The 14,158-nt window shown below is 34.9% G+C and overlaps 1 protein-coding gene across 3 annotated transcripts in view; it reads right to left on the bottom strand.

Annotated features, from left to right (window-relative positions):
* ANKRD28 (ankyrin repeat domain 28) overlaps nucleotides 1–14,158 on the bottom strand; it is a 124,856-nt gene that overhangs the window by 16,279 nt on the left and 94,419 nt on the right. For all 3 annotated transcript variants that reach the window (XM_075745880.1, XM_075745881.1, XM_010309689.2), the window contains 9 exons: nucleotides 13,522–13,600; nucleotides 12,952–13,066; nucleotides 12,443–12,525; nucleotides 9,693–9,756; nucleotides 8,319–8,387; nucleotides 6,609–6,749; nucleotides 2,335–2,446; nucleotides 1,659–1,685; nucleotides 645–719 (listed from right to left, as the gene is read on the bottom strand). In XM_075745880.1, coding sequence (XP_075601995.1) covers nucleotides 645–719; nucleotides 1,659–1,685; nucleotides 2,335–2,446; nucleotides 6,609–6,749; nucleotides 8,319–8,387; nucleotides 9,693–9,756; nucleotides 12,443–12,525; nucleotides 12,952–13,066; nucleotides 13,522–13,600 — 765 coding nt within the window. The remainder of the gene's footprint in view (nucleotides 1–644; nucleotides 720–1,658; nucleotides 1,686–2,334; nucleotides 2,447–6,608; nucleotides 6,750–8,318; nucleotides 8,388–9,692; nucleotides 9,757–12,442; nucleotides 12,526–12,951; nucleotides 13,067–13,521; nucleotides 13,601–14,158) is intronic.

Here is a 14,158-nt window from a genome sequence, read left to right as displayed (position 1 = left end):
ATAATAAATTTTAAATGTATACTCATGGATACATAACCTCAGCCTCCAGACAAAACTTATTTCCAGGAACAGTCTCCTCTAACTGCTGTCATTTACCAGTATTGAAGATTACTTTTTACTTTGGCCATGTATATACACGTACTGCAGGAGACTTAGGCTATCTTCAGAAAGTACATTGTAGTTTTTCAATTGCTAGAAGTCCAGTGAAAAGATGAAAGTTACACATTGAGCTGGTTACTCTGTATTTTGAGTATATTTGTATAGACAGTTTCATCAGGTCCTTTCCTGCACTACTCTTTGTGCAAATCTTTCTTAAAGTATTAAGGTCAAACATTTCTCATACTAAACAATGATGACGATAAAAAAAGTCGTCATTACTTATAGAACAAGTCTTCTAAGAGTCTATTAGTATAAATTGTAACATAAATCTTAATCAGAAGATTCCAAATGAAAGCTGTTCCATGAAGCAAGTCTCAAGTGAAATGCAAAAATTGCCCTGTATAGCTCATTTGGGAATATTATGTACGTATTTCTGTGTTTCATTTGTTGTTGTTGACCTATTTAAAAAAAAAAAAATCCAGAATGAATAAACCTATATGTTTGCACTTAGATGAACTATCATTACTGAAGAATGAAATACTTACAGCTAAATGCAGTGGACTTATAGGTGCTCTGTTGTCCGAATCATTCAGCATGTCAGTACCTGATGTTTCCATTAGCTTAGCAGAAAGAGAAAGTCAGAGTGAGTTCAAAAAGCCCTCACCTTTAAAAACATTCAGCAATCACTGCTACAGTTTCCAGGATACACAGATTGAAAAATAAAGGAAGAATAATAGAAGATTACAATTTCCTTAGGAATTCTAGATCCTCTTCAACATTTTAAAGAGTTTGAATTGCAATGACTGGAAAGCCTACCCCCCTATTCATCTCCCAAGCACAGTTGTTTACTTTTGCATCACAATTCAATAATTAAACCAGAAACGAATCTAAAATTATTATTTTTCCTGAAGCAGTCATATGAAATAATATAGATGAAGTAAGTGCATACAAAGGCAAGACAAGGACAGGTGAGAACAGCTGTAGTAGGAAAAAAACCCAACAAACAATAAGTAGGCATTTAGATTAGGTGAAAAGTCAGCAAGAAAACAATATGAAAAGCCAGAAGGCAGGACTGATTTCTCAGAACAGAAAAGCATTTCCCAAAGAGAAGAAATGGACCCTCCCCCCCAGAAAGGCACAAATGTTATAAAACAGGATTAAAATATCTATGTGTATACATTTCTATTAATTACTTTCAGATGTGTTCTAAAGTTTTAATTCTGGGTCTTTTTCAAGATCGTATTTAATTTAGCACACTAGTAGAATTAAAACATTCAAAAATTTTTTAAGAACACCAAATACATTCAGATCACTAAGTTCAGATCATACTTTTATAACATGGTCATATGAATGTTTAAATAAAAAAAAGACTTAAAAATAATTTTCTGTTTTACAATTTGGAATTGCAAGTAAATCTAAATTGCAATTGAAATTAAATAATACATCTATGCATTGAAGAAATGGTTGAATAAGTGTAAAAATAAGCAGCATTTTTAAAATTACATGCTCCCTTTTGCTGTACAGTAGTACTATAACAGTGAGAAATAATACACACTTACAACATCTAGAGGCGTTTCGCTTGCAATCTGCAATTAAAAACATTCAGAATTCATGTTTGAATATATCTGGATATAAAAGTATAATTTGTATAAAAATAACTAAGTTGTATAACACAGAGAAGGTAAAATTAGCATATCAAATAACATAGACATTTTGCAAAGGGATTAATAAAAAAACTACCTGAGGCTTTATTATCAAAAATTCTATTATATGGCTGTTAGTTACTGTAACTATGTGAAGTATTTTAAAAGGCACCCTTACTTTACGGGTTTTCCCTACATTTTAATTTGTTCCTTCAGATGACATTTGTGAATATTTTAACACTTCTCAGTGGGATAACCTGTGGTTATTTTATTTCAGCCATCAGGAAAAAATGTTGCAGTGTATTTTTAAGTTAAGTTAAGAAACAAAACAAAACTAATATCCCACATCCTCAACCAGTTGTCTCTTCATCTCAGAATGTATTATCTTTTCAAGTCAGTATCTACCATCTTAGCTCCTCACCTTGCCCCTATTTTAAGAGTACCAAGTGCTTAAATATTTATCCTCACAGGGGCTGAAAACCACTACTGACATAGCTGACAGATGAAGGACCAAGGTAGAGGAATCCCCTGGCCTCTGCATCACACTCTAAGAGCAGCTGTTACAGCTTTCATCTATGATACATTTTCTTACCAATTCAAGACATAAGCGATGACCATAAGCAGCTGAATAATGAACTGCATTGTATCCTTGTTTGTCTCGGATCCCCGGATTGGCATCGTTTCTTAGCAAGTATTCCAGGCACCTATTTAAATTGACATATGCAACCATATATCTAAATGTTGAAGTTCAACTTTACGCTGAGTGATAAATTGTTCCAATTCATTTGGAAAATAGAATACAGAACACAGGAACACTGATTTAATGTACAATATTGGCGAGGACTACAGAACACCTAACTCATTATACCAAGTGTTAAGGTCAATCACAAAGCTTCCAAAATTTCAAATAATCCTTCGCTGAGGACATCCTGCATCCTCTGAATTGTCTGACTTGGTTAAAACTAGTATTTCATGGCTGTTTTCCCCCTAGCTAATACAATTGCAGTTACCTTTGTTAATATAAATGATTTCTATTTTTGTAGGTTTTTCTGTATCAGTACATTCTTCTGTACTTAATACAGAAGGAGGAGAACCAATAGCTGAGTTCCTCATGGTACGTATACAAGAGGCACACACACATATGCTTCCACTACCAGACACTAATGTATTGATTTATTTATATAGTAAGCAGACTTAGTTGTTGGCATACTTATATCCTACCATTCCTTACTTTCATTATACAAAGTTATAAGGCAGAACATGATTGGCAGTTTCAACCACAGACACTCAGCCAGGAGGGTGAAAAATAAGGCATTACAGTCAGCGCCCTCTCCCTATTTTTCTGTTTTAAGAAACTCCATGCATGCACACTAACTGATTCCAACCAATAACCCCAGTTATTCATAATTTTATGTTGTCTATCATTTCAGCAACATTTTGCAAAGTCACGCTCATGACCTTGAACTTGCTGGTGAAGACATTTGTTTTTCTGAAGCGTACAACAGGCCACTATCCCTTCTTCTCTCCGGGATTATGAAATGTTTCTCCTTTATCAGTTAAATAAAATGCATGTGAAGCCAAAAAGTATATTATCTTGTCAAATCCAGCTTGGAATCTTTCTTCCTTAGCACAGTTTATCTAGAGGTCTCATGGATTACCATTATCAGTAGTGACAGGCTGATTGGATACACTGACAATATGAGGGGTTTAGTTCCCATTTATCTCATGGGAAATTGTTTGATAGGTAGTTGTATGATATTGCTATGCTGTGGTATCATGTGAAAAACTTACAGTAGGGTATGGCAGGTTTAGATTTGAGAGGCAGGAATCCTAAACATGACCTCTGATCAATATTGTTAAGAGTAGAAATTTGATGATTCAAAACCCTGGAGAACATTCAAACCTTGGAGAAATAGAGGCAGAAATCCTACAAAAGCAGCCACCTCCTGAGGGAAGACAGCACGACCCTGCAACATCAGAACTCTTTGGAAGTTCTTTCAAGGGCGGGCCTGGAGTCAGCAGATGGAACAGTGCAAGTTCATCAGCTGAACAAGATCCAGTACCAGCTGTGATGAAACGGAAACACATTTCAACATGAGTAAGACAGCTGGATTGGGTCAAGGGCCCGATAGCCTCATGTGCAAAACCAGCTATTTCCTGAAGATCTGACCTTTGCTCTTCCATCCCAGACAAAAGTTGAAAGTAAGAAACCAGGTGAGTGAAGATGAAAGGGGCAACAAGCTGCAGGAAACACTAGGGACAAGGAAGTGTCTAATTACAAAGTACTCTGTCTCATTACAAAGTTGAGAAGAACAAGAATGATACCAAGGTGCACTCTCACCATTTTATGTCCAGCATAAAGAAGAAAAAATAGGTAGGTAAAGAGGTAAAATTTCTCCATTTTTAAAGAATAATATATGTAACATGAGATGTAACTAACTTTATAACAAGTTCAACATATCTAATAAAAAGCTACCTGTATAGCACATTTATGTTTTTAACCGACTAATTCAGGTTTTGTTTGCCCAGTAAACAGAGGCCTGGATTTCACTAATGGCAACCATGCTTGCATGCTTTTATTTGAGTTGAAAGAGGATGAGACTTCTGAGAATCCAAAGACAAGTCACTTTGTCCCATCAAGTGAGAATTACTGCCTCTACATTTTATTTGTCCAATCATCTAACTCCCTTTGTTAGTTTTAATCAATGATTTTGTATTAACATTCATGGCTCATTAGTAAACATCACTGGCCCTGACTATCTAAATTTCTATACTTGTGTACTTTCTATATTTTGTGGGCTTACAAAACCCACAATACACTAAATACACCACAGGAAGCAAAGTCTACAAAAAAATCCTTGAGTACCCAGTCTTTCCAATGCAAACCAGGCAATTATTTTTGCTGTTTCTTCTCATCCTAGAAAGAGATTAACTTTGCATCTTTTGCATACTTAACTGCCCTCAACAGGCCTCTTTAAAAGGAGAATAATCAAACTTTCTGAAGGCCCAGATAAGTTAAATATATTTCCCATTTATTTATTGATGTACTGTCTATTTAATAATTCTAACATAGCAAGAGCATGGTTTTTTCTCCCCTAAGATGCTGCTTAGTTGATCTCATTCTGCAATCATATTTCTCCCTCTAATCTTGTCAAAATGAGGCTTAGTGGTATTTGTTCCGGATCAGAATCATTTGTTAAAGATATGAAAGAAACATTTCCAAACAGGAATAAACAGGAAAATAATTTTCAACAAAAACACCCTTGTCCCTAAAATCTGTCTTTAAAGATGTCTGAAGAAAGCCTATAAAAATGCACATAAATATCTTTAGAATGTCTGTATAGATCATTTCCTGACTTTTTTTTTCCTGGGCTTTATATTCCAAGTCAGTAATCATTTTTTAGCTTCATTCCTATTTTGAATATGAGCTGAGCAGTGCTGGTTTTCCAGCTGTTACTAATCATCTTGCTGCATTAATATAAAAAGCTTCTCCTTAGGCCATTCTGCTTTGCAGCCTGTCTTCCAAAGAGCCAACTGTTAATCAGAAGGGCAGTATCGCGTGGGTTCCAGAGATGATGCTTTGAGTTATCTCCCAAAGCTCTGCAGTATTGCCATCATCATTCTTGCTTCTGCCTTTTATAAGACAGATGGCAAAACGATGTCATCTAAGAACCATTATAGTTTGGAGGTTTTCAGAGCAACCGTGAAGCTAAAATTAATCCTAGCTCAACTTGTAAGAGGGCAATTAAAGTAAAATTATCTCAGCAAACTCCAGCAGGAATCGAAAGTATATCTAAAAAGCAGCAGACAATCTTGTTTTGAAATTTGGCTTTACATAAAAAAAGGCATGTACTTTAACTATTAGTTAAATGGCCATGAAAGTATTCTTTATTTATCCTTCAAAACCCTATCTGGAAGTTATATGCCACCTTGTTCCTACTGCTACCTCACCTTTTAAAAAGGTGCTGCATTAAAACAAGATGATCCCGCACTAAGCAGCACTTTTCTAGTGAAGGTGTCACTGTATGCATTTGAAGTGTGATGCTGCACACCAGCTTGTTTTGACCTGTGTACATGCAAGTGGTACTCTTTGCAAGTCTCCTCAATATATACAGTGTCTGGAACTTAAGGAACCTCATCAATTTTGTGCTATCTATATAAGCATTGAAGTCATTAATAACTATGTGAAATGTAAACATTAGTTACAAAAGAAACACACGCAAGAGACATTTATGGATTTATGAAAGTTTCTGGATGCGTTTCATTAATAGAAGCGTAACTACTTCACAGAATTTTACACTAACAAGAGATAGAGTTGTAATGCCAAACAAGAATAGTTTAATCAAACATCAAATGGATAAAGCATCTTATATTTAAATGTCGAGTTCATTTCTATCCTGAGGTAGGCCTATGGTAACTCACAGTTTAGTTTTACAGTGTATTTCTGTCTAACTACACAGATTTTTGGGCAAAATCATGAACCCTCCATAAAACACACCATCCTTCATTAGAATTTGATTTTAAAGCAAAATGACCCTACTGGTCCCAACTGTCATAACAATCCCCACAAACGATATTTACTCAACCACTACCCAGCAGGTGGGATTTAAAACTATTCCCAATGAATTGCGGAATTAGGACATCTGCATTGTAGGGCATAACAAAAAAATTGCAATACATTTTACTGTTGTTCATTTTTCTCAGAAATGCTTGTTAGATAAAATATTTTATATACAATGAACAGCCCACTGTCAAGTTTAAGCTTTAAAAAAATGCATTTGGCAAATCTGAAGGCAGAACATACACGAAATTCACAGCTCAAATGTTTCTAAGGAGAAAGGCTTTAGTACAAAGCATGCCACTTACTTTCCATCTGTGTCTGATGCAGCTGCATAGTGCAGAGGTGTACAACCCCTCTCATCAAGGTCGTTCACACTAGCTCCAGACCCCACAAGGGCAAACAGGCACTGATAATTACAATTGGCAGCAGCATAATGGAGTGGAGTTCTTTAGTACACATTTAAATAAAAAGTACAATGGTAAATAACAGCAAAATAATATTAGAGAGACAGAAAAAGCAAAATAAAATGAAACTTCAATCCTTCTTATGTTTTTTTTAACAAGTATTTATGATGAAGACTGCATCATTACAGTATTAAAAAACAGGACCATTTAATAATGCAGAGCAGTATCTAGGGGATCTGTTTGCAAGCCAAAATATGCACAAACTTTGTCTTAAGGGAAGCTTTATATGAATTTTCTTGTGCAAATATATAGAGGAAAATCAAGTTTACATTAGAAATATTATTTTTAGTTAAGTAATTTCAAGCCACATGGAAAAACATGGACAAATTTAAGAACTACATAGCAACTAAACAAGGTAAAAAGAAAATTCCAACAATTAACAAGTAGATGTTTTCAACAAACAGATCAGAATTTTTTCTGAGACAAGCATTATTTATTTTTAACTATACTAACATACCAAAGGTATTGTTAAAGAAAACTTTTAAAAATATACCTTATCTTCTTATAACAAAACCGTGAAATATTAGTACTGATGTAGAATCTCAGAGGAAACTTATTCCAACACCAAATACATAAACAATTCTCTAAATAAAACAGTTTGGATAAAATTTCAAAAGATGACACAGAATTCCAGTTTCTATTTTTAAAAAGAGATTGCTACTATAAATACCTCAATTTTGAGGAGACAGTTAGGCACTTTAAAGCATCCTACCTCTTCCCTCTCCTCTGAAATTGCTTTTTCCAATTTTGAACTATTTTAATCTTTTCCCTCTCCTGTTATTTTCTATATGATGCACACGTTAAAAAAAAAAACCAAACAAACCAAACCTTGAAAAAAAAAACCAAAAACAAACCAAAACAACTTTCAATGACACAAGTCGTGACAGATAGTTGTTTCTTTCTCAGGAAAGAATGGAAGTGGAATTTAAAGCAAAATGCAACTTTGGATCCATAACATTCTCCTCAAGTCTTACTCCTGCTGTTCTCATCCTGGAAAATCTTATTTTCCATGATGTATGTGAGATTTTACACTCATCATGCTGATCATGCCATCTAAACTGAAATCATCCTATACTAAAAATAGAAATGTGATTCCAAGACAGTTCAAAGCATGAATAAGGAAGGAGAATGGGAAGGATACAATGAAAGGAAAACAGTGAAGCCGTTATAATAAAATAAAGGATTTTTTGATAAAAAAGCTTAGAAATAACAACAGATTTATAGGTTTGACTAACACATTATTTGGAAAACATCACTAATGTCCTTGGATGAGGGCAATTTAAACTCATTAGATTCATGGCACATAAAATTACAGCTGAACATGGAACTCAGTCTTTAAAAACAAGGCTAAGCACCTACTTAGCAAAACACAATAAACAAAATATGTTTGTAACTCTTGATAACATGTGCTGAAGCACAGCTTCTTAGAGACATTGTATCTTAAAAAACCATTTAAACTGTAACACACAGACTTGCCCACATAGCAATATGCTACTTCCGTAATACTTTTAACAGCCCTTTACAATCCTATACAAGTCTAGGATGTCTTACCTCCCAAATCTGTCCTTTTTGTTGAAGTCTGCACCAGTATTTAGCAGCAGATTTAGGCACTCCAAATTCCTATTAAATTAATGCAATATTACTTGTGATTGCAGATTTTATTTCCTTAATATTGGCCTCTGCAAATATCTGAACTGCTACACATATACATCTCAGACTTGGTTTTCAATGGAACTGATCAATCACATGAAAATTTTGATAAATATGTTTTTGTATGTAAAATAGATGTCATAATTGCAGGACCAAATCAGGAAATAATATAAATTATTTCAAGTCTATATACAGAAATTTTATTGATATCAAATGGCATGCATAAAGCACATAAACATTAACCTAATTTAATAGAAATTTCAGTTCTTTAAAGCAAACAAACAATAACACCTGCATGCCACATGCTTTTTGCTACCAGAATTCCAGCACAGAGGCAAGTTTTTAATGTGTACTTTTATAAGGCCAAATATAAGTTGCAACACAAATATTTTACTTTTTAGTGTTATTCAATACAATATGATCATCATACTAGATGTACAATACTGTTTATTGTTTAAACACTATCTTAGTAACTTTCCTAAACTGGAGATGAATGAGGGAATGTGTCACAAATTATGTGTTTTTATATGAAAAGATAGCATTTTAACCTTAATCATTTGCAACATGGATTTGGATTCTTTTGACTTAGAATGATTACTTAACAGTAGTACTTAAACAACATTGAAACAGAAAAATGAAAATATCAGTATCATGGAGTTCTTTTGTCCCACAAAGTGTATCATGAAATTTATTACCCAATTCTTCCAGGCAATTTTGAGTAGCTGCTATAGAAAACCTACAATACAATAACAATAATCAATATGGATCATAACTCAAGTGATGAGCAAGTAGTTCTGACTACTTCATCCACCTAAACTCTGGAATTTAATTATGGTTTTTAATTTAGTTAGATTGATCTTTTGTTTATGGATTTGGTAAAAACATATTTCCCAAAGTTGCTGTTCTCCACCTCATGTCCTACAGTGATCTTAGCTGGGCATGCCATCTTTGAATGCTGTAAATTCTAAAAATTATATCATCATCCATGGAAATCTAGAATAAAATTCAGCTCATCCCCAAGCATAAACCTAAGGTAAGGCTGATGATACTTGGACACTGTACTCCAATAATTACTTATTGAGCTGAATATTTAATTTATTTTTATTGTTTGAGATAGAATCCATCTTGAAATTATTTTCATGTTTATATAAATTCCAAAAGGGAGAGGGCAGGAAAAGCGCAAAGAGGAAATAATAATAATAAAAAAAGAACAGGAATGATCAGCAATTGAAAAAAGAACACTACATATGAAAGCATGAATGCTTTTTTACATACCCTCCAGCTGCAGCTGCATGAAGACAAGTCCTGCCAAAGTCATCTGGTGTGTCAATGTCAAAACCTACAAATCAAGTATTTTGTAAAATCATCATGTAACACCACCTTTCACAAAACTGCTCTCATCTACAAGATGAGAGAGAAATGCTTGCTAAGCTAATTTAACAGCTACTTGCAAAAAAGCACTTAAGCACTGAAAATTCACTTCATTTGAAACACATCCTTGCTAGTCATTGTAATATTTTGAAAAACAGGCATTCAAGCAAAACTGAAAGGGATAAGGTAAAAGACAATTAGCTACACTGATGCAAGAGGCTATATTCTTTCTTATCCTACTTGCCTGCTAATATTTCTGTGCAATCTAATATTGAATATAAATACATGAAGGTAATAGGAAAATTTAAGAATATGCTAGAATTTATCGGTGTTATGCAGATTTTTTATTTTTTTTTAAATAAAGGGGGGGATGTCAGCATTACTAAATCCAGAAGCTACTTACATTTCATCCTTCAGTTTAGCTCTTTAGTACCAGAGAAAGAACTTTGTTAAGCTGGAGCAAAGGCTGTAAATAGCAATTACTTACAGAGGAGCCCTTCAGAGAACATTGTAGTTTTCTCTTCCCAAAACTGTGTGAATTATGGAACTTCAAATTTCAGATCACAAATGTTAACTGTGCAATTCCACATCTAACCATATTATTTTGACATGAAGATTGCTATTTAAATCAGGTTTCAAAGCTACTTTTTTTGTTTGAGAAAACTACTACATTCTCCTAAGAGTCTTGCTTATTCATTATCTCTCCAGTTTTGGTACTTTTGCCTGGGAATGCAATTTTTTTCTTTTCCTTTTTAAGAATTGTTCAACAATGATAAATGCTGAACAACACAGGATGTGTTATTCAAGAGTACTACTATTCAAGACTGTTTTCCTACACCACATCCTCCAATACATGGGTTTTATGTGCGCCACTACGTTCTCCTCCCATTTCAATAGGCACTAATATACAGGAAACATTTTAAGATAGTTAACCAATCTGATTTGAGAAGTAGTCTTCGATGCCTTTTCACATCCCTAGGTTGCTTGTCTAACACCACTACTTAAATGTCATTCAGTACTGGGACAAAGCAGATTGATGATTTTTTTTTTTTTTAAGGTCTGAACATGAATATTACTGAATTTAAGAGAGTCTTAAATTTACATAAATGAGACTCTTCCTCACAAAACCAAAAAGGGCACATAGTCCGCAGATACCAATCCCCACACCAAAAGCACATACTAATAAGCTGTTAGCACTATCTAGTCCTTCCTGTCTGAAGGCTGAACATACTCTTTAAAGTCCTTATCTGCTCCAGGCTAGATTTACATCCAAGTTTGCTCAACTCGTGTAAAAGTCACAGACACCACTTGCAAGTTTTCTGCGGGTATTCCTTTGCCGTACTGAATCTCAGGTAAGCGCACAGCCAGCGCAGCACCATGTGCAGAAAGGAGAAAGAGCCAGACTATGCCTCATTTTGAACGCATCCAATTGAAATATAGTTAACTACAGGACAGTTCTTTCCTTGCAAACTTGTCCATGACAGGACAGCGAAATAAAAAGCCTTACTGGTGGTAGCTTTAGTTATACTCCTTTAGTTCTTCCAGGCTTCCCTAGCAGGCAATATAAACCTGGGGAAGCAACTTCTTACCCTTCCTCTCCCCAACTCTCTGCCCTGCACTTTTCTCTCTTCAAAAAACATGAAGTGCCTTCAGATTAATGTAGAATAATTTCGTTTATTCTTCTGTTCCTGAAGCTTCCACAATCCTTCAGACAAAGGTACCTTCTCAGAATTGTAATGGTTCAAAGAGCTCAGAATTCACACCAGAGCAGACTCTGGATGATAAAGGAAGTAATAACCTTACAGCCCTCCCCAACTTAGAGGAGGAATCAAACAAGGAAAGCAAAGCACAGTTCAGGTTGCATTCAATTAACAGTAAACCACCAATGCAACAGTTTCTTAATGTAGCAGTCCAGAGTCTTCAGAGCTATTAAATTGTCGTGATAGGACAAGGGGTAATGGGTTTAAGCTGAAGGAAGGTCGATTTAGATTAGACGTTAGAAAGAAATTCTTTACTGTTAGAGTGGTGAGGCACTGGAACAGGTTGCCCAGAAAGGTTGTGGATGCCCCATCCCTGGAAGTGTTTAAGGCCAGGTTGGATGGGGCTTTGGGCAACGTGGTGTAGTGGAGGGTGTCCCTGCCCGCAGCAGGGGGGTTGGAACTAGATGATCTTTGAGGTACCTTCCAACCCAAACCATTCTATGATTCTATGATTAAGTGCCCACCATAGGAACAGATAGGAATAGACTGATCTATACTAAGCTGAAGACAACACAGAAATGCAGGATGCTTGATGAAGTCATTTAAGAGAACATTCGTCTTTCCCCTTGAAGTTGCATTATGGTCTGAACCAGTCATCCCACCTCTACAGCCGACTTAAAAAGCACAAACACAACATTTAAAAAGTTACAGACACATTATTTCAAGTTGGATGTTTGGTTTTGTTGGTTTTTTTTTTTTTAAAAATACTTCTACAGAAGTTTGCATTTACTTTAACTGTCGACTGTCCATTAAAAAAACAAGCACTGACCCCAGGCTACTAGTAAACTATGAAGATTTTTATGTATTACTAAATTAAGACTTAATTAAAGGCTACTCTATGGAAAAACAACATCAAGTACAAAGTAGCCATAAGATTTTTAAAGAGTATCCTACCTGATGAGAGGAGTTTTCTGCAGCAGTCTGAAAATCCACTTAATGCTGCCAAATGGAGAGGAAACATCCCATGTATACCCCGCCTAAGATACACCATAATCAGGTCTCACAGTTTCATTACAATTAAAATAAACAAACATGATTGTGTGCCAAAGTGCACATACATGGTGGGTTCAGCAAACTACCTAATTAGAATACTGAGCCTTAGGAAAACTTCACCTGTTAAACACGTTCTTACAAGTTAGCAGGATGCATTAATTCAGTGCAACAGCCTATTAAAGCTTTCGGAGCTTTCACTTCAAATACATTAGAGGAAAATATAATTCTTTTTGTACAAATTGCAATGTACTGTGTAGCTACTTAAAAGCACAGTACAGGATAATATACAAAGTATTTCCTATTTCAAGCTGAAGACAATATTTAAAAAAAAAATCATATTAGTCTTGTTAACCTAATAAATACATTTCTAAATTCTGTCAGCTTATATTCATGTCAGTAAAGTTACCTACTTTGCAGTGTCAGCACCACTCGTAATCAGAGTGTTGATTAATAGCTCATGGCCGTATCTAGCTGCTATGTGCAAAGGAGTATTTCCATTCTTATCTTCACAGTCTATTTCAGCTCCTATAATAAAAAGTAATTACAAAGTAAGAATATACATAGGCATACAGATACTTTTGTTAGAAAAATAGCATTGATGATAATTTAAGCAACATCAATAATTGTCCATGAATGACTACTTTGGATTTAAAATCTATATACCTTTCAGCAGTATTTAGTATTAATAATAAGCAAAATAGAGAGAAGCATTTAATTATGTAACCGTATGGGACAAACTTTCTGCAACCTGGGTTATGGAAGACAGATTAATATATTTGCCTGCATTCTGAAAAATAAACAGTTCTTTAACGTAACTTATGAAGCTTTGTAAGCAGATATGCCAGACTCCACCATGAACTGAATTACTACTGGAGATTGGATATGAAAAAAATTTCAGTACACTGTTATCAATACAAGAGGAGGAAAATATTCGTAATACTAGAAAGCTGATGACAAAACTACTCCCTCCCCCTTTTTACCATTTTGAATGATGGTTTGAGATCTTGAAAATCTACCATGGATTGCTGTCATGTGCAAAGGTGTTTTCCCATCTTTACTCTGGAAAAGAAAAAAAAAAAACCACAACAACCCAGTGTTTACTTATGGCCAGTAATAGTAATCTACCAGAACCGAGAAAAAAAAAAAAGAAAGAAAAAGGACATTCTTTTACTTTCTTTTCTACCCTCTACTCCCTCCTTTAAATTGTTTCTATGCAATTCTGCGAGACAGATGCTGGCAGTGACAAGTCAGCGTGACATGGCAAGCTTTTCAAAAGAGCTGCTCTTAATCACTCTTCCAGCTGTGGGTGACAACTCAGTGCTGCCCACTCACTCACAGTTACACCTTTAGGATAATGACTCTCAAGAGGACGATGACAGCACACAACTTTAGCAACAAGCCAACACCCAACTCTCCCCCTGCCCAAGTCTGAAACAAAACAATGCTTCTTTAAATTGTTTCTTCAAAGAAAATAGCTGTATTTACTGTAGAAGTTTACACTTTATATTAGAAGACAACACATTAAAAGCTCATGTGTTTCATGGAAACTTCTGTAAAGCAGTATTTGTAAGCAATTTGTCATAAACCACAAGTAATCCTAGGGTAGAACTATTCAAC

The sequence above is a fragment of the Balearica regulorum genome, chromosome 2 (assembly GCF_011004875.1).
Source record: "Balearica regulorum gibbericeps isolate bBalReg1 chromosome 2, bBalReg1.pri, whole genome shotgun sequence".
NCBI classification, from domain to species: domain Eukaryota; kingdom Metazoa; phylum Chordata; class Aves; order Gruiformes; family Gruidae; genus Balearica; species Balearica regulorum.
This window is presented reverse-complemented; position numbering and strand designations above follow the sequence as displayed.